At 45.2% G+C, this 19,487-nt stretch overlaps 2 protein-coding genes across 2 annotated transcripts in view; one reads left to right on the top strand and one right to left on the bottom strand.

The window, feature by feature from the left end:
* RFC1 (replication factor C subunit 1) overlaps window positions 1–1,611 on the top strand; it is an 81,711-nt gene extending 80,100 nt beyond the window's left edge. Inside the window, exon 25 of the mRNA XM_081093048.1 lies at window positions 1,006–1,611. Within this exon, the coding sequence (XP_080949174.1) occupies window positions 1,006–1,089 (84 nt within the window). The 3' untranslated portion in view covers window positions 1,090–1,611. The remainder of the gene's footprint in view (window positions 1–1,005) is intronic.
* Window positions 1,612–3,355: 1,744 nt separating this feature from the next.
* The window catches only part of WDR19 (WD repeat domain 19), a 68,792-nt gene continuing 52,660 nt past the window's right edge, over window positions 3,356–19,487 (bottom strand). Inside the window, exons 30-37 of the mRNA XM_081093036.1 lie at window positions 19,148–19,244; window positions 18,230–18,354; window positions 14,954–15,035; window positions 12,854–13,004; window positions 11,238–11,361; window positions 10,593–10,669; window positions 9,793–9,917; window positions 3,356–4,164 (exon numbers count right to left, since the gene is read on the bottom strand). Of these exons, the coding sequence (XP_080949162.1) occupies window positions 9,806–9,917; window positions 10,593–10,669; window positions 11,238–11,361; window positions 12,854–13,004; window positions 14,954–15,035; window positions 18,230–18,354; window positions 19,148–19,244 (768 nt within the window). The 3' untranslated portion in view covers window positions 3,356–4,164; window positions 9,793–9,805. The remainder of the gene's footprint in view (window positions 4,165–9,792; window positions 9,918–10,592; window positions 10,670–11,237; window positions 11,362–12,853; window positions 13,005–14,953; window positions 15,036–18,229; window positions 18,355–19,147; window positions 19,245–19,487) is intronic.

Below are 19,487 nucleotides of genomic sequence, written 5' to 3' on the forward strand. Positions count from 1 at the left end.
CATCGATGTGAGAGAAACATTGATTGGTTGCCTCCTGTATGCGCTCCGACAGGGGATTGAACCTGAAACCTAGGTATGTGCCTTGGCCAGGAATCAAATCCACAACCTTTTTGCTGTATGGGATGACACTTCAACCAACTGAGCCACCCACTCAGGGCTAGATTTCACTTTTATAAACAGCTTCTAATAATAGTGGAAGAGCCAAAAAGCAAAATATAGGCCATCATATTGATGGTCATATGCTCTGTTAGAAAAAGTAAGATTTTTACTTTTTTGATCATTGGTTTGTGCTTAACCCACACACACAACCAAGAAAATCATTTTCAATGAAACCATTTCTCCCTTCTGTTATTTCTGTTTTGCTATAGCCACTGAATTGCCTATAGAAGTTTTTCAGAGCAAACATCCTTGTCTTTTGCTGGAATAGGTTAGAATCATTTATGGTATCAGCCCACTGTTTGCTATAGCAAAGGAATGTAGTCTGTGTCCTCCTGTATCGTGTGCGTATCCTTCTCGCCCTCTCTGGCTTTGTATGTGCAGCGGTCGGAATAGTGGCCTTCACCAGTGTGGCTCCTCTTCCTGTCTAGTCTTGTGTAGACATAAGAGGTTGTCTCCTCCCTTCTCCTCAAACTGGGCATGTTTAGACTTTGGAATCTGAAACTGAAAGAAAAGTAACTTTTTACCCTGTTTGTAAATTACGTCTTACTTATTTTGTCTTTCCTAAATATATCTATGTTCTAAATCCAAGAAACTGCATTCATGAAGAACATATGTTGGTTCTAGATTTTAAATAGCTTTTTAGTTTTATGGCTATCTTCTAAAGGCTACAAGTAGTTTATTGAAATTAAGCTCATTGGGGGTAGCAGTAGTTAAAGATACATACATATTTGCAACCTTTCTTCTTTACTAATTAAGTTGCAGGTAAAGATTTTTATAGAGATGAACTTACTTCATTTCCTCATAACACAGTTATTAATTATTTTCTGCATCTTTCCCTCCCAACAGAAAAAGACAAAATCTTCAAAGCCTTCAAAATCAGAAAAAGATAAGGAGTCCAGAAAAGGAAAAGGAAAAGGTTCAAAGAAATGAAACTGTTTTTTACTACTGACAGTCACTTTTTACTCACCCTGACCAGTCTAGCTGGTCTAGAGGATGCCTTATTTTTTCCAAAGGAACCATAATAGGGCGACTGAGTGGTCCCATTACCAGTAAATGGTGGTACAGCTAGCAGGATGCAACCGGTAGGCTGATGTACACCTCTTATAGAGGTTGATAGGACTGTGTGGGTCCTCCACTGTCCCCTGTCCATCTAATTCGATTGTGCTTCAAAATGACTGTGTATAATCAGAATTAGAAACTACATGTGGGCTTTGGAATTAGATTTTATTTAACAATAATATGCCTGAGAACAGTGGTACTAAGGCAGCTTTTGTAAGCTTAACAATTTATTCTAATGTCCTGAACTTTTTTTAAAGATAGTTACTATTATGTGGTGAAATTTTGTAAATAAATCATAATACAAAATAGTCACCACCTAGAACTGGGTATTCTTTTTGTACATTGTCAAGTATCTTGCAGAATGTAAATTAGGAATAAAAATGTCCCATATGGTACATGTATAAATTCTTAAGCCTATCATCTTGTATAGTAAAATACTATGTTGGTATATGACTTTCCTTACTAATTTGCAAATGATTGGATAAAAGAAGTTAATTTTACTACTAACCCGTTATGTGAAACAACTTTGGCAATTGAAGAGTTAGCACTCTGATTTCCAACTTCATTACGGCTGTGAATGCTGTGACTAGAATTTCATGGCGATGCCTTTTAGTTATTACTAGAGGGTGTGGCTGCAAAATGATGGCTGGTCATTCCTATCCTTCCTGAGTCTCAACCCATCAGTAAGTCTCAGGCTTACTCTGGCGTGGGACAAAGTGAACACTGGCTTTGGTTTACTTTGTCCCTGGGAGATGGTTCTATTCAGTGATGGAGCCCACAAACCCTACTGGAACTTTGGGTTGTCACTGTCCTTGCTGAGTGGCCCCGAGGCTGTGGAACTGGCCTGGAGTTTAATCTTGTCAGTGAATGCTAAGAGGTATGTGAGGAAAGGAATGTAAAATCAGGATCAGGAGACTGATTCCTGTTTCTAAGGAATGGAGAGTCTTGTTTGGACGGTTAGACATACATTGAAAGTGTATTTACCATGTGAAAAATGTCTTTCGTGGAGATTAAGTTCATTATGGGAACAAAACATTGCCTATTGAACCGCGCCCCTCTCTGTTCAAGCCTGGCTTGGAACTTCTGCTTCAGTGAAAATTCCCTTGATTGACGACTGCCTCCCCTAACCAGGTGGCTGAGCTTGAGTTTCTTACACATGCTTTCTATTTCTGCTGCTTTTGGATATGCAGGTCATATCTGCCTAAGTACTCTGTGCTCCCCAGCAAAGGGACTAATATCCTTGCAGTCAGAACAACGAACAGTGTCCTTTACTTGCTCATGACTTTAATTATAAATGCTCTACCCATGATTGGCATAATTTTTGTAGTAAGATGAATAACTTCGCTTTTAGAATTAGAGATTATAAATGTGCTTTTTAAAATATGAGAATGACAAGATGTTTGACTCCTGGCTGAAGCCCTCACGACTCTGAGGTGTGTGGCTGAGGTGAATGCAAGGTAGGAGCTGGGCTCCAGAGCAGCATGAATGTGAATCTAGGGGTCTGTATCCTTATTGGAGCCAGTAGAGGCCACACTTTATCTTTGCGGCATAAAACGGCGTACTTGCTTTTTTTGGAGATGCATTGGATGGATGTTGTCCATTTTGTTATCTATAACAAACTACTATATCCCCCATCTTTTTAAATCTGGCAGTTCATGAATAAGGAGTGTCTTCCTAAGTGAGTTCTGGTACAATTATGCACATGAATGAGTGTCTAAGGCCTGAAACTCCCAGAATATAATGTACTTCACCTCACAGATCCCAAGTGCCAGCGGCTCTTATTCCTATACTCTTATACTACCCCCATCGTGGGTGGGTTTATTGGTAATGACTTGTGTTGTAGCACTTAGGGGGGGAAGAAAAGGTCATAGAGCTGGAGGCATCATGCATGTGGATACTTGGATTGTCCCCTAGGCTTGCAGGCACCTCTAGTGCTCAGAATGCTAGTAGCCATACTGCAAAGACATCATCTGACACATTCGAAGTTAGGCCACACTACTCATTTCTGTTAGCTGCTTAGCCTGTGGTTACATTGGCTTTGGATGGCAAGGAAGCTTGTCGGAAGAGTGTGGTGTGTGATATGGGGAAGGAATGCTCTAAGCACCTTGGGGAAGACGCTGAATAATTTTGTCTTCAGGGGAAATCAAATGATTTAATTTTTGTGACAAGAATTCCATAGTACACAGTGTAACAACTCAGGACTATATATATAATGACTATAAGCTTCTAGTTTCATTCTCTCAAATATTTGATTTTAGTGGTTTTGGGTGTTTTTATTTCAGGGCTAAATAGTCTTGATTTGTGTAAACTTCTTATTTCAAACTTTTAACAGTGTTAATATCTGAGCTGCACAATGTACTTCAAGCTGCCTTCTTTTGTCTCCAAATCCAGAGAAACATTACAAATATCTAGTTAGCAATTTTATTTTAAAGGACATACTTCAAAAAAGCTGAATATTTACAATTATGTCATAGGTGACTATTAACAATGCAGAACATATAATCTGTAAGACTTTGAAGAGGAAATATATGAAGTGAAATAAACAGCAGTGTTATATGTTACTGTTTTGTCACTCTGTAGAAGTTGAAAGGGGCAACCTGGAAAGGTCACCTTGGTTTTTGTCTTCTGTGCCCGGGAAGGTCCATCAAGGGCATAAACACAGCCTCCTAGGAAAATGCTGTCTTCCCAGGAACATATCTAGAAAGCACAACAAACACAGCCACGTGCCTTTAGAAGGGTTTCAGGAAACTGGCTTTTAGTGATAAAGCCACGCACACTGAAGTTTTCTTGCTTGTTTATGGACTGTGGAGCAGGATCTCTACATTCCCACGTTAGAAATCTTCAGTCTGTCATCAGCATTGTGTTTCAGTTGTGGCCTTGCAACTGTCTAAAAAGGTGTGAGGAACCCTCGTGCACTGCTGGTGGGAATGCAGACTGGTGCAGCCACTGTGGAGAACAGTATGGAGTTTCCTCAAAAAACTGAAAATGGAACTCCCATTTGACCCAGGGATCCCACTTCTAGGAATATATCCCAAGAAACCAGAAACACCAATCAGAAAAGATATATGCACCCCTATGTTCATAGCAACACAATTTATTATAGCTAAGATTTGGAAACAGCCTAAGTACCCATCAGCAGATGAGTGGATTAAAAAATTGTACATCTACACAATGGAATAATATGCTGCTGTAAAAAAAGAACACTATCATTTGCAACAGCATGGATGGACCTGGAGAGCATTATGTTAAGTGAAATAAGCCAGTTGGAGAAAGATAAATATCACATGATCTCATTTGTGGAATATAATGGACAACTTAAAATGATTAAAATAGATCCACAGACAAGCATGGAACAACTGTTGAGTTTGGGGGGGAGGGGGGACGGGGTAAGAGATCAACCAAAGGACTTGTATGCATGCATATAAGCATAACCAAAGGACACAGTAGGGAGGCAGCTGGGGAGAGGTCAATGGCGAAAAAAAGGAGACATATGTAATACTTTCAACAATAAAGAATTTAAATTAAAAAATAAAAGATTAAAATATAGGAAGACCCCCCCCCCCCCCCCCCCCGCCAAGGAAAAAAAAAAACCCCCAAACTCCAAACCCCAAAACAAAACAGTGTGGACAAGCTGTTGAACCTCTGATGGACCATCTTACTGGGAAGAATGAGAAAAACTTCTGAAATGAAATGGTTGTTAAGAATTCCTTATCTAAAAGGAGTCAGTGAACAATAGCTTCAACCAGTACTCATCCTATACAATAAAAGCCTAATATGCTAAGTCTCTGACGGTTTGCTATGAGGCACACTGACCACCAGGGGGCAGATGCTCTGACCTGTAGATTAGCTTGCTGCTGGGGTCCGGCCAATTGGGGCTGGGTGAGATGGGCCGGACATGCCCTCCCATGGTCCCTCCCCAGCCTCGATGTGCACTGGTGGGGTCCCTTGGCCTGGCCTACATCCTCTTGCAATCTGGGACCCCTCAGGGTATGTTGGAGAGCCGGTTTCGACCCGATCCCTGCAGGCCAGGCCAAGGGGCCCCACCAGTGCACAAATCTGTGCACTGGGCCCTCTAGTTGTATAATAAAATATTTATAGTGACTTTTGCAAAAGGTCATGCATAGTCATGCACTGAGCATATCTGTGAGTAGCAGTGATACCACAGTCTAAGACTCTACAGAGGATTATTAAAAACAGTGTTCTACTTTGGGAAGTGGCAGAATTGCAAATGAATCCTTCCACAGGTAACACTATGTTTTATCTTCAGTTTATAACGAACTAAAGCAATCACTGTTTGATTCCTGATCAGGGCACATGCCCCGACTTGATTCTCGGTGAGGGGCTTGCAGAAGGCAGCCGATCAATAATTCTCTCTCATCATTGATGTTTCTATCTCCCTCTCCCTCTTTGAAATAAATTTGAAGGGAAAAAAAAAATTCTGCCAACAAACAGGTTGGATGAAGACTGAACCTCAGGTGAGATTACAGCTCTAACCAACAGTAGCCTTGTGAGGCCTTGAACAGACCACCAGCTAAACCATGCTTCCACTCCTGACCCACAGATGGCAACACAGAGGGCTTTTTGAACTACTTTCTCCTACAGGCACAGCAAATCTACAGTGACATACTGAATAGTTCCCTCTGAGTGAAATCCAGGATCTAGCCAAGTGACACTTACACAGCAAGTGAATGAGAAAACCCACATTGAAATGAGAGACAGAATCTTGCTATAAACCCCACAACTTCCAGCTTCGTCCTGAGGAATGAACGGTTTGGAGTCCACAGCTGGCATCCTGCATTTTAAGACTCTCACCTAAGAGACCCCCAAAACATCTAGCTTTGAAAGCCAATGGGCCCTGAATCCACAAGACCTACAACTAAGGAATAGTTCCAAATGGGATTGCATGAACCCATGTGGCCAGCACAGGCAGCAGACTGAAATGCATCCAGTCTTTCTGTGAAAAAGGTCTATTTGCTTATCTTGAGAGCTACAGCCCAAGAGCAGGCTTGGAGTGTAACATATCTGGGGCAAGTACAGTACTCCCCAGAGACTTGCAGGCATCATCTTCGTACTCTCCCTCTGCCCTGACTACGGTCTCTGGTGTCTCCCAGAAAGGACCTTGGGTACAAATTTAGTGCTCTGGTGTTCGCTGCTGCTTTCCAAGGGACACCCTTTAATTGCAGAGCTTACTTTCACGGGTCCCTAGGACTGTTCCAGGGAGTGTTTTTAACCTGCCACCGAGGCTCAACACAGGCAGCTGATAGAAATGCTTAACCTTTCCAGAAGGAGGCCCATTTGCTTATCTTAATAGCTGTGGGCTTTCACTCAGCCTGAATCGAGGTGCTGACTGAGATCCTCCCATTTGGAGCACAGATCTTGGCATTCCCTCAACCACTGGGGCCATAAGAACTAAGAAGGCTACTTGGACAATCACAAAGGTTTGAGAGAGAACCAAGAGTTAGGGCAGGTTGAATAAGGTTCATTCCCCACACAAAAGCACTCCATGACTGGGAGAGGTGGCTTTTTTATCTAAAGCATAGACACCAACAAGGATATGTTAAATGAAAGGACAAGATAAAACCTCAGGAAAGTAGCTTAACAAAATGGAGATAAGTAATTTACCTGGTAAAAACTCCTAATTAATGGCCATAAAGATGCTCATCAAAGTCAGGAGAACAATGCATGGACCAAGAGAATTTCAACAAGGAGACAGAAAATATAAGAAAGTACCACACAAATCAGAGCTAGAGATATAATAACTGACCTGAAAAATACAATAGACAGGCTCCGTAGCAGACTAGATGCAGAAGAAAGGACCAGCAAACTAAGGCAGGGCAGCAGAACGCATCCAATCAGAGCAACAACAGAAAAAAGGCAACACTAAGCAGACCAACATGTGCATTACAGGCGGACCCAGAGGAGATGGGAGAGAGAAAGGGGCATAGAACTTCTCTGAAGAAATAATGGCCAAAAGCTTCCCTAACCTGGAGAAGGGAGCAGAGACATCCAGATCCGGGAAGAGTTCCAATAAGAGGAACTGAAAGAGGCCCACACCAAGACATGTTACAATTAAACTGCCAAAAGTTAAAAAAAAGGAGAGGATCTTAAAAGCAAAAGGAAAGCAACTTGTTAAATAAAAGGAATTCCACATAAGACTTTGCAGATATTTCAGCAGAAACTTTGCAGGCTGGAAAGTGACATGATATATTTAAAGTGCTGAAAGGGAAAAAATAACTGCCAACAAAGAATTATCTACCTGGAAATGCTGTCCTTCAGAATCGAAGGAAAAAAGAGTTTTCCAGACAAGGAAAAACTAAAGAAAGGAGTTCACCACCATTAGACCAACCTTACAAGAAATTTTAGGACTTCTTTAAGTAGAAATGACAGGGAGCTAATTAATAAAGGAAACCATGAGAGTAAATTTCATTGGTAAAAGTAAATACATAAATTCAGAATAACCTAATGTAATATTGGTGGGTTAATCACATAAATCTATGAAGGTTAAAAGACAAAAGTAGTAAAAATACTTAACTACAATGATGTCTTAAAAGCTATACCACAAGATGAAAAGATGCAAATTATAAAAGAGAAAGAACTCATGGACAACAGTGTGGGGATTGCAGGGGCGGGGGGGGGGGGATGGGTAGAGGTGGAAGAGGGTTTAGGAGGGATAAATGGTGATGGGAAATACAGTAAACCGATGACTTAACGGACAAAATTTCTGGTCTGTATGTCATGTGAAAATTAACACCCTGTTAATTTTGAAATGCTTTTAACTAAGAGTTGCTTATAATTAAATTAACAGGTTTTTTTTTGTTTTTTTTGTTATTTGCTGTTATTTTTAACAAATTTTAGTGAATAGGCCATATGTTGGAAAAAACATCAGTAATTTTGCCTACATAAATAAATATTACATATCTGATACTACAGTCTACATTTAAATCCAAGAGTCACTGCTCGCAAATGATGTTCAGCGAATGATTAGCGCATGATCACACCGCATTGTGCGCAGTAATCGGTTCTGTTGTCCCATTGTGACTTTCTGCAGCACTTTTAATGTGAGCCAGCTGATGTTCAACATGCGCTATTGCGTTCACATTGAGAAAAAAACCGTGTGCATTTATTTATACACAGTGACTGGTGTAGGCACACATTTACTAGACCTATTTAGTATAAATTTAAAGTTATAGTAATACATGTAGGAAACTTTTTTGTGAAATTAAACTTTTCATACATTCTTAATTTTTATTACACAAATGTGTCCACACAAGTGAAAATAGGTGAAGTAACTAATTTGCCAATTTTTAACACATTCGGAAAACTTTATTATACAACAGATTTTCGGCTCTAATGGACACCCCCTTGCCCAAATTAGTCCTCATTATATCGAGGTTTTACTGTAAAGAAAAAAAAAAATAGAATGTGTGTGGGTGGATGGAGAGAGTAAAAATGTAGAGCTTTAGAATGCATTTGAACTTAAGTTCTCATTAACTTTAAATAGACTTACATGATGTTTCATGTAAGCCTCATGGTATCCACAAAGCAAAATCCTATAGTAGAAAACACAAAAGATAGAGAAAGAATTCTAAGGCTGCCACTACAAAAAATCAGATTACAGAGGGAGAGTGCAAGAGAACAAAGGCGCAAATTATTGACAAAACAGCCAGAAAACAATTAAGAAAATAGCAGTAAGTCCATACCTAATGATTACTTTAAATGGACTAAATTCTCTGATCAAAAGACAGAGTGGCTGGCTGTACAATTGGAAAATTCACAAATATGACTCAACAGCCTGCCACTGAACAAACTGGGTCAAAAGAAGAAAAAAAGCCAAACGATAAATAAGAATATACCTTGAGATAAATGAAAAAGGAACTACAACATATCAGAACTTAACGATATATAGAAAAAGCAGTTCTAAAGGGAAGATCTGTGCTAAATGCTTACAGTGAAACAAAATCTCAAACGACCCAACTTCACAGCTCCAGGAACTAGAGAAAGAAGAAAAAGCTATGCTGAAAGGTAGTGGAAGGAAATAATGGTCAGAGCAGAAATAATGAGACTAAAAAAGATCAATGAAATCAAGAGCTGCTTTTTTCAAGACAAACTACCCTTAGCCAGACTCACCAAGAAAAAGAGCACTCAATCAGAAGAGACTACAACTGATACCACAGAACTGCAAAAAAAAGATCGTAAGAGACTACTATGAACAATTACATACCAACAAATTACAATTAGAAGAAATTAATTCTAGAAACAACCTACTGAGACCGAAGCATGAAAAAGTAGAAAATCTGACTAGACCAATTACTACTAAAGAGAGTGAATCGGTAATTGAAAACCTGACACACACTTAGTGATACCTTATGGCCCAGCTGGAATCCATGAGGCGGCTTGCCCCAACAATCTTTGTTACTGTGGAGACTACAGCCTGCATGTTAGCATTAAGAAAACGAATCAGAGGTTTTGTTGTGCTCAAATCTGACAAACGACATGAGTCACAAAAAGGAGCCAATGGGAATACAAACTACAGCTGTGGACTCTGCCCAGGAAGGGGAGGTGCCTGGCACTGACCTGCACATGCCACTCACGGCTCCACCTCTGTCTGCAGGTACTGGGTGCAGTCCGAGAGCTTTTCCAGTTGAGCAAAGTTCAGTCTTTCTGAACACATGGGACATGTGCTTTCCGTGTTCAGTATGCTGTGTAGAGATGAAAGGCAGAATAGATTAAATATATTTCTTTTCCTTTGGGTTATTCTGTGAAAAAACGACTATTCCTATCCACATCTCTTAGTATATGTTCATTATGCAATTTAAGAATTAGAGAAATTATATATTTACGAGAGGCCCAGTGCACGAATTCTTGCATGGGTGAGGTCTGGCCAGCTCACCCCGATTGGGACTGATTGGGCCAGGCTGGCCGGGGGAGGGGCTGTGGGCAGTTGGCCAGCCAGCCCTGCCCCCTGGTCAAACTCCTGGCCAAACTCCCGGTCAAGGTGACAATTTGCATATTAGGCTTTTATTATATAGGATATGCACAGCCCATAGATACAAGCAACAGGGCAGTGAAGTCCTGGGGGGTGGGGGGGGGGGTGGGTGGGGGCTGGGAGGAAGGGGAAAGGGGGAGGGAATGGGAGATATCTGTAATACTATCAACAATAAAAATATATTTAAAAAAAAAGAATATTCAGTGTCATGCAAGATCCCCTTTAAGGATAATATTTTCAAAGGTCAGTAGTTCTTCTAAGAAGACAGTTTGAATCTTTAGAGATCTTTAGGAACATGAACAAATAAGGAGGTTTCAGATCAAGAGTGGCCGAGTGACAGGCCTATTTCTGGACAAACCTGAGAGCTAGGGAAACGATGCACACTTACATCTTCAATTCGGAGTACAGAGCAGGGAAGTCGCAGTGTGGACACACTGTCCAGTCATCCCTCAGCATGTGTCGACCCTAAAACAGTGCATTTAAGAGTAAAATTCATCTTCAGTTTTAAAGCTCCACCATTATTCAATTATAATAATTGGATTGCAGTTAAAGCTAGCACTCTAAATTAGGAAATTATTGATAATTCACACAGGTGGAAACTGACTAGAAAGAGATGGCATCAAAAGGACTAAAGCCAGGTTTTATGTGTCAGACTTGTGTGTAGAAGAAGTCTTCAGTTTTGAGAAACATTATCTAAGCTGCAAGGTAAACCAAATTGCAGGTTACAGAGCCGAGAAGTGGCGGAAAAGGATGTCAGCGCAGGCCCATCTGATCCCTCGTGTGTGCTGCACTGCCCCCCAGTGCCTTCTAGATATTCACTTAAACAATTATATGCTTTGTGGTTGTTTTTTAAAATTACCATATCCTTTGAATATAACTTCCAGCTTTGTTGACCATAAAATTATATGCTAAAAATTGCAGGAAATTTGAGGGACTGCAATTTCAGAAGTGAAAAATCTGTTGATACATCACATATTCAAGTGGGTTATAAATAGACATGCAAAGAAAGGGAAATTATTATAAAGAAGCTTACTGTTGCAATGCAATATGGGATGTTGTTTTTACAACCAGGACAGAGGAGTTCACTTTCTGGGAGAAGAAATTTACAAAACGGACACGGGGTAGTGACCTCTTCTGTCTCGGAGGTATCTGGTCTCCTGTGAGGAAGAATCACGTGTCATTTAAAAACACTTCATTTTCCATGTGATATGGACGGCAGAGAAAAGGCGTATTTGGAAAACTAGGAACGTGACACATACCTACTTCCTCCCAGACTCTGAGGCCCACAATGTAGCACAGGGAGGAGGAGGAGGGTTGGGAGTGGTCAGGTTGTAGCATTACGTGGGCCATTCTGGGAGTGGAGTTGAGGGCACGTTAAATGGCAGAGAACATGGGTGGGTTTGCTGTCCTCTTCCTTTGTCACTGGCGTGGTGAGCTTGCTACCCCTTCTGTCCAGCAAAACTGACAGTGGCAATGTCTCCTGTGCTGTCCCACACGAGCGCCAAGCTCTTGAAATGTGGGTAGTGTGGCGAACTAAGTTCTAAGTTTAGTTTAAATTTAGTGACCTGTGGCTGCCAGGAACCGCACTGGACCACACAGCTACAGAGCACCCTGGCATGGGGGAATAGCCTCTGTTCGAAGGAGCGCCTAGGACAGCAGGGTGCTGGGCTGCGGGGATACGCGTGCTCTAGCATGGCCTCCCTCGCTCCGCTGGCAGGCAGGCTGGGGTGGTCTGATTTGGTGTGAAGCTGCTGAGCGCTTATCACCGTTTAAAGAGGGCGTGTTCATGTGGCCCTGAGCTCAGAGTTCTCTGCCAGCTAACAAGGGGAACTGCTTCCAGCTGCCATCGTTGCAGTGCAGGTGCGGTGGTCAACGTTCAGGAACACCGGGTGCTGGTCATAACGGACCTAACGGACACCCCAGTGTCATCTCTCCTTTGAACAAGTGCAGCGTGGACTCGCTGTGTGGCTGGAAGGACTCTCTCCTGTAAACACCAGTGCTTTTCCTCTGGGGAAGCAGGCCGCTGCAGCTTTGCGGAGCTGTGCTTAGGTGCCTGGGGCCTCCACAGGGTGTGGAGGGGCACTCTTCTGGCAACAGGGTGTGTAATTACCCGGTTTCTTACACTGAGAAGTGTTTACTCTTTGCCCCTCTGGGCAGGCACTGAGGCCTCCAGACAGCCCCCTCCCCGCCAGCCCTGTTGCTTTTCCTCAGCAGGACGCTTTGCAGCCAGAGGTAGGGTGCTGGCCAGCGAGGTGTGAATGGATTCCTGGGGGTGGGTCCTTTCTAAAAGGCAAAGACCTCGCCACCAAGACCTCGCCACCTTTTCTTTTCCCTCTGCTTCCTGCCTTGGATGGGGCTGTGATGTTGAGTGGTGGCCGACAGCCACGGGGAGGGACTCTACGCTCCGGACAGCCAAGCTGGACGACAGAGGGACCGGAACCCAGCGGCGCCAGCCCTGGGCTCCAACGCCTCGTACGTGAGTCAAATCCCGACTTGTTCAGCCACGTGGGGTTTCTGCTGCTGGTGGCTGAGCGGTCCTAACTGCCCCCCACCCTCCCCCTCATGCAGTTCCTGCTGCCACAGCGGCTGCATCCTGAAAGAGGCGCCGGTGAAGCATGACAGACAGTGGGTGCCACCGTCGCCGCGTACCTGACCATGGCCTCAATCTTCTTCTTGTATTTGGCATCGATTTTGTTGCGGTGCTCGGGTCTCATCAGCATGGCGGCGAATCGGAACGCCGAGTGCTTCAGGCCCGCTCGGTGACACTCGATGACCGTGGACGTCAGGATCGGCACCACGTCTGCAATACGAACGGGGAGAAAGCAGTGTCCCTGCGGCGGGAGGAAGGCGGGGCCACACCTCTGAATCTGCCTTTCCTGGCAGAGAACGCAGACGTGTTTAACGAGGGCAGTCAGGCTAACTGCTCATCGACAGTCTCCCCGGATGGTGCCGCTCTGCCTTGTCGCCCAGGGCCTGCACTCCCTGGGGTCACGTGTGTCCTTACACTCCGCGGACACACTCGCGTTTGACAGGACTGCTGGTGAACGTAGGAGTGATCAGTCCTTTTATGCACTAACCTCTGCATGCACCTATTTCTTCAGGACAGATACCCAGACGTCGGATTACTGGCTCAAAGAACATGACCTTTTAAAAAAAACTCTTGGCACAAACTGCTTTCCAGAAAGGCCATGCCAGTACCCACCCAGCAGCAGTTACAAGTGCCTGAACTACGGCGGCCTTTGCCAACTTGGTATATAATTTTTCATGTAACAAAAAAGAACACATTTAGAGAATAGGTGTTGGTGAATTACGGCCTGTGAGCTAAGAATGGCTTTTACATTTTTAAGTGGTTGGAAAAAAAATCAATAGAATATTTTGTGAAATTTAAAATATTTTGCTGAAACCGGTTTGGCTCGGTGGATAGAGCGTCAGCCTGCGGACTGAGAGTTCCTGGGTTCGATTCCGGTCAAGGGCATGTACCTGGGTTGCGGGCACATCCCCGGTAGGGGATGTGCAGGAGGCAGCTGATCGATGTTTCTCTCTCATCGATGTTTCTAACTCTCTCTATTTCTCTCCCTTCCTCTCTGTGAAAAATCAATAAAATATATAAAAAAAAAATAAAAAAAATAAAATAAAATATTTTGTGAAAAATATGAGATTCAAATTTCAGTGTCCAAATAAAAGCTCTGTTGGAACACAGCCATGCTCATTTGTTTATGTATGTTTCAAGCTGAATAGCAGCTGGGTATTGTGACACACCATGTGGCTCCAAGGCCCCAAACATTTGACATCTGACCCTGTACAGAAAAAGCTTGTTGACCCCATCACAAAAGGTGACAGAATCGCTTCCCTGAAGAGTGTACCGACATGTCCTTTAGAAAGGGGCCTTTCTCAGAGGGAAGGGCCAACAGACTTAGTTGACTGACAGTGACCTTGGGCAAGTGTTAGTTCACTTCTTTTGCCCCCGTTTGCTTATCTATAAAACAGGGATAATAGTACCCATGTGTGCAGTCTTGAGACTGTTGTCATTTGAAAGACCTGCGTGAAAGGCTGGCCCTGGCTGGCATCTGGGAACTTGGGTTTTGGAGGAGTTCCTGCTGTTTCCAGAACTGATCGAGTGGCTCCCTGTGCCTGAACTCTTCATACAAGCAGTGGTTTATGCTGAAGACGGTGTCTGGGAGTCTGGAAATTTGGCACGTGCTAAGCGCGGTACCTGGGCATCACGTGCCACACAGCTCACTCCAGCAGGAGCTAAGCGTGGCCCACCTGGAGGGGCTCCTGGAAGCTGGCCCCTGTTCCCCAGACGCAGCCAAGCGCCTTTTCCCTTTGTATCTTCTTGCTGTGATAAACCCTAGGCCAGGGGTGGGCAAACTTTTTGACTCGAGGGCCGCAATGGGTTCTTAAACTGGACCGGAGGGCCGGAACTAAAGCATGGATGGAGTGTTTGTGTGAACTAATATAAATTCAAAGTAAACATCATTACATAAAAGGGTACGGTCTTTTTTTTTTTAGTTTTATTCATTTCAAACGGGCCGGATCCAGCCCGCGGGCCGTAGTTTGCCCACGGCTGCCCTAGGCTGGAGCACCCCTCTATGTTGAATTACCAACTTGTCATATGGCCTTATGGGGTTGTGAGGACTAGTGGGTTAACACACGCAGAGACCAGTGGCTGGCAGCGTCAGAGAGTGGAGGTCTTACAGTGCCACAGGAAGGCAGACGTGTGGCTCACAGGCTCTTCTCAGTACTTACGTGACGGAAATTTGCTAATGTTCTTGGCCACTCGAATAAGCAAACGTGCCCCTTTCATATGATCTCCTTTTTTAACGTGAATCTGAAATAAATGACATATTGAACTCCTTTTAGAGACTTTGATTAGCCCTAATTCATGCTGTTCCTCCAAATACACAATCCTTGATGGTGACCCTGAACAGAGCCGGGAGATCCTTGCAGACGTACCTGGCGAATGCCACTGCGACTCCCGCTCCTCCAGCAGCGGCTGCCGGCCCCGCGGCCTCCCCAGCTCACCCCTCCTCTACACTGTGTGCTCTAGACCACCTGACGTGAGTTCGAAGCCAGGATCCAGCTTGTACTGGCCGGTATTCAGGGACTAATAATGCCAACCTTACCAGGCTGTTGTGAGACCTGGAGGCTGTGTAGGTGATGCAGGAAGAGGCGCTGAGTTGTTAAAGGGGGGCCCTGGCTGTCCTAAGGCAACGATGGCCGGAGGGGCCGAGATCAGGCAAGTACCCGTGGGGTCTGCGATGCCGGGAGGGTGCACTGAGGGTGATGAGCTGGAGAACTGACAGGCCCCCCGGCGTCACTGCTGTCGTTGGGTGAGAGGTTACCCACAAAGGTGGGCAGTGGGGGTGGGGGCAGTGGACAGACGGAGTCAGAACTGATGATATCTGGTCAGAATGTGAAGGGTGAGCATAGTGCGACTCAGGCATCGGGTCTGAGCGAACGGTGTATAATTTACTGAGCGCTGCAATGTCATCACACATACGCACGCCCTGCAGCAGGGACGGGGAGCCCTGGCCGCTGGTCCTCCCTGACCCCTGCTGACTCTGTGGGCCTCACTGCCCAGCTCAGCCGCCCACACCCAGAGGTCCAGGCTGTCCTTCAGCCAAACCCCGGTCCCAGCTCTGGGGAGGAAGTGTCTGCCAGAGCTGAGGCCCCATTTCCCCTGAAAAGTGGACGACTCCTCAGTCCTTTGGGTCAAAGATGCCTGACATTGTCACATCAATTTGTTCTTACTTAATAGGTCTGTTCGTTTCCTTTTTAATATCACAAGCAGTTAAAAGTCCTAGCAAACCGTGAAAGTGTTCGGTGCTTGCATAAGTGACCAGAGCAGAGGGTGCTCTTTAGTGGGAGGGCAGGAGGGGACAGGCCAGCTCTTGGGGCCAGAGGGAAAGTAAAAGGTTTGAGCACCATCTCGATGGCTGTGATGGTGAAGCGCTGGTCCTACAGGGTTTCTTACAGGAATCCCTAGTTTTCTTTGTGTGTGGTGGTGGTGATGGTGGGTGGTGGTGGTGGGTGGTGGTGGTGGGTGGTGGTGGTGGTTGGTGGTGGGTTGGTGGTGGTGGTGGGTGGTGGTGGTGGTTGGTGGTGGTGGTGTGGGTGGTGGGTGGTGGTGGTGGTTGTTGGGTTGGTGGTGGTGGTGGTGGTTGGTGGTGGTGGTGTGGGTGGTGGTGGGTGGTTGATGTGGTGGTTGTTGGTGGTGGATGGTTGATGTGGTGGTGGTTGGTGGTGGTGGTGTGGGTGGTGGTTGGTGGTGGTGGTTGGTGGTGGGTTGGTGATGGTGGTGTTGGTGGTGGTGGTGGTGTTGGTGGTGGTGGTGTTGGTGGTGGTGGTGTTGGTGGGTGGTGGTGGTGGTTGGTGGTGGTGGTGTGGGTGGTGGTTGTTGGTGGTGGTTGTTGGTGGGTTGGTGATGGTGGTGGTGGTGGTGGTGGTGGTGGGTGGTGGTGGTGGGTGGTGGTGGTGGTGGTGGTGTTGGTGGCGGTGGGTGGTGGTTGTTGTTGGCGGTGGGTGGTGGTTGTTGGTGGTGGGTGGTGGTGGTGGTGGTGGTGGGTGGTGGTTGTTGTTGGCGGTGGGTGGTGGTTGTTGGTGGTGGGTGGTGGTGGTGGTGGTGGTGGTGGTGGGTGGTGGTGGTTGTTGGTGGTGGTTGTTGGTGGTGGTTGTTGGTGGTGGTGGTAGGAATCCCTATTTTTGCTTCTATCTTCCACCGACTTGTTTCTATCCTCCCCCCTTGACCTCTAAAGTCTCCCATTTTGCTGGACCGTGTGCTCCTAGGACCCTGGTGGCACCACTCCTGTCTGAAGCTGAGAACGATCTCCCGCCCCTTTCTGCTCCTTTCTGTGTGAGAGACGGGTCCTCCTGTTGCTCTGAAGGGAAATGCACTCCTGGGGTGGCCAGTGGGAGTTCAGAATGTTCTCTTAAAATCGGTGGTATGGATCTGTGAGGTCTGATATGGAAGCCACTCGCCACATGTGGCTATTTAAGATTAAAAATTAAAATTACATAAAATTAAAAAATGGTGTTTATCAGGTGCACTCGCTGTAGCCCGTGCTCTGCAGCCAGGCCAGGGGCCGCCACGCAGGCAGATGGAGTATCGCCCTCCAGCACAGCGGGACGTCCTGCTGGACAGGGCCCTGGAGAGGACACCGACAGCCCAAGTCACTCGTTAAATGGCTGCTCCGTGCTGGGTGCCTCCACGTCAAACAAACGTCAAACAAGCTCTTGTGCCCTGGCCTGACAGCCTCGTTAGCATTAGTGGGGGAAGGTGTACTTTGACGTAAGTTAACATTTGGAAAAGTCGGTAAGTTGGAGCCTGTATAGTATGGTGACTAAATGATACTGTGAGCATACTTGAAAGTTGCCAAGAAAGTAAATCCTGAAAGTTAACTTTGTCTGGTGACGGATGGAACTAGACTTCAGGTGATGATCATCTCACAATGTGTACAAATATTGAATCATTACGGCATATACCTAAAATCAATACAATGCTATATGTCAATTATACCTCAATAAATTTTTATTTTTATTTTTTTACAAATAAACTAGTGGAATTGTAGAAAATCCACTATCTTATAATTAATAAACTAGCAAGCTCTGAAAACAACAATTTTTAAAACAAATCTTTTTGGTCCAGGTAACACATTTATATGCTTCAAAGTCAAAGCAATATAAAAAGACACGGAAACCTGCTGTCCCTCAGACCCCTCCACCTGGTGGCCTTGGTGCCCCACCTCCTCTGCTCCTCGCCTTGTTTCCTTTAGGAAACTACTTCTGCTAGTTTTAAAAAATATATATTTCTAATTTTATTTGAAATATATATTCATTCCTATTTTTTGCATTTTTTGTACACAGAAGGTGGATCTTGTATAATTATGCTGCATCTTGCTTTTTTCACGCAACAATATGGAGAATGAGGAGGCCACTGTAATCCAGGGGAGAGGTGCCAGCGCAAACCCCCACAGTGCCAAGCGCCCCTGGCAGGTTCTGCCCCAGGGCGCCCGAAGGCCTCACCTTGACTAGGATGTAGCTGTGCAGGATCATGAGGTTGGTGGCCATCTCCGAGGGAATCTTGATCTTCTGGGATTTCAGTTCTGCATACATACTGAAGAGAAGGTCGTGTGCATTCCGATAGTTGCCTGGGAAACAAGGTGGTGAAATGACGTTACTGCAGAGGATGAATTCTGAGGACTTTCTATGGGCCCTCATTTTACAAATGACTTAATCATGGTATTAGTAATATCCTAATAATTTCTTACATAAAGGAACTCAGTAGTTTTTCCCACTGGAATTACGGTCCTAACATCCAGCCAGCCCCTCAGGAAGAAAACGGTGGCGACATCCTAGACGTCTCTCTCCCTCCCGGCTCCCACCTGGCCCCAGAGTTCAATGGGTCATCAAGTCCTGAGTCTCCCAAATTCAGCCTCTTCCTGGCCTCTGCCAGTGCTTCTTGTCATCTCTCAGCATCATCTGTCTCCATTCTGATGTCAGTGTTCTTGTAAAAGCCTCAAGTCTCACTCCACATCCCAAAACCTCAGGTCACACCCCTACAAAAATCCTCCCCCAGGCCTCAGGGACCAAGTGCAATTCCTCAGCGGAGACTTCGGCCCTCCAGGATCTGCCTCCGCCAGCCTTCCTGCCTCCTCTTTGCCCTCCCCGCCCGCTCAGGCATGGCCAGGGCCGCAGTGTCCCTCACTCCTTCGAGCACGTGTGTTCTCATGTGCTCAGGCCCCAAAGGAGTAGAGGAAACAGCATGTGACCAGAGCAGGCTTTAGCGGAGATATTCAATAGCCCCCTGTGATGATGAGTTCTGTCACTTCTCTGGAAACTTAAAAATGATGTTTCCCCCCAGTCTTCTTGGTTCAAAGCAATCCTCGATTAGAATCGGGCTCCTCGTCCCTGGCGGAGGAGGGTCTGGGGAGAGGGACCTACCTGCAGACTGCTCTTCCCTGGCGATGATAATGGCAGTTCGGGCGGCTTCCCGGTACTGCTTCAGGGCCATGTACAAGCGGAACAGGTACTTGGCGTCCTGACAGAGAAACCATGAGAGAAAGATCACTTTCTTCAGTAGCTAAGGGGAGAAACGCCTAAGATTTCGCATTTCAGTTAGGATCGCATTCGCTTTCCAGTAACTGAGGGTTGATACTGTTTTAAAAAACCGAATAAATAATTAGTGTATCAAATATTTATCTAGAGTTTAATATGTGCCAGGTAATATTCTAAGTACTTGAGAAATACTAGCTCGTTTGAATCTTCATGCCCTGCCTGGGAG

Source organism: Myotis nattereri (assembly GCF_964212035.1).
Source record: "Myotis nattereri genome assembly, chromosome: 1".
Classification (NCBI taxonomy): Eukaryota; Metazoa; Chordata; class Mammalia; order Chiroptera; family Vespertilionidae; genus Myotis; species Myotis nattereri.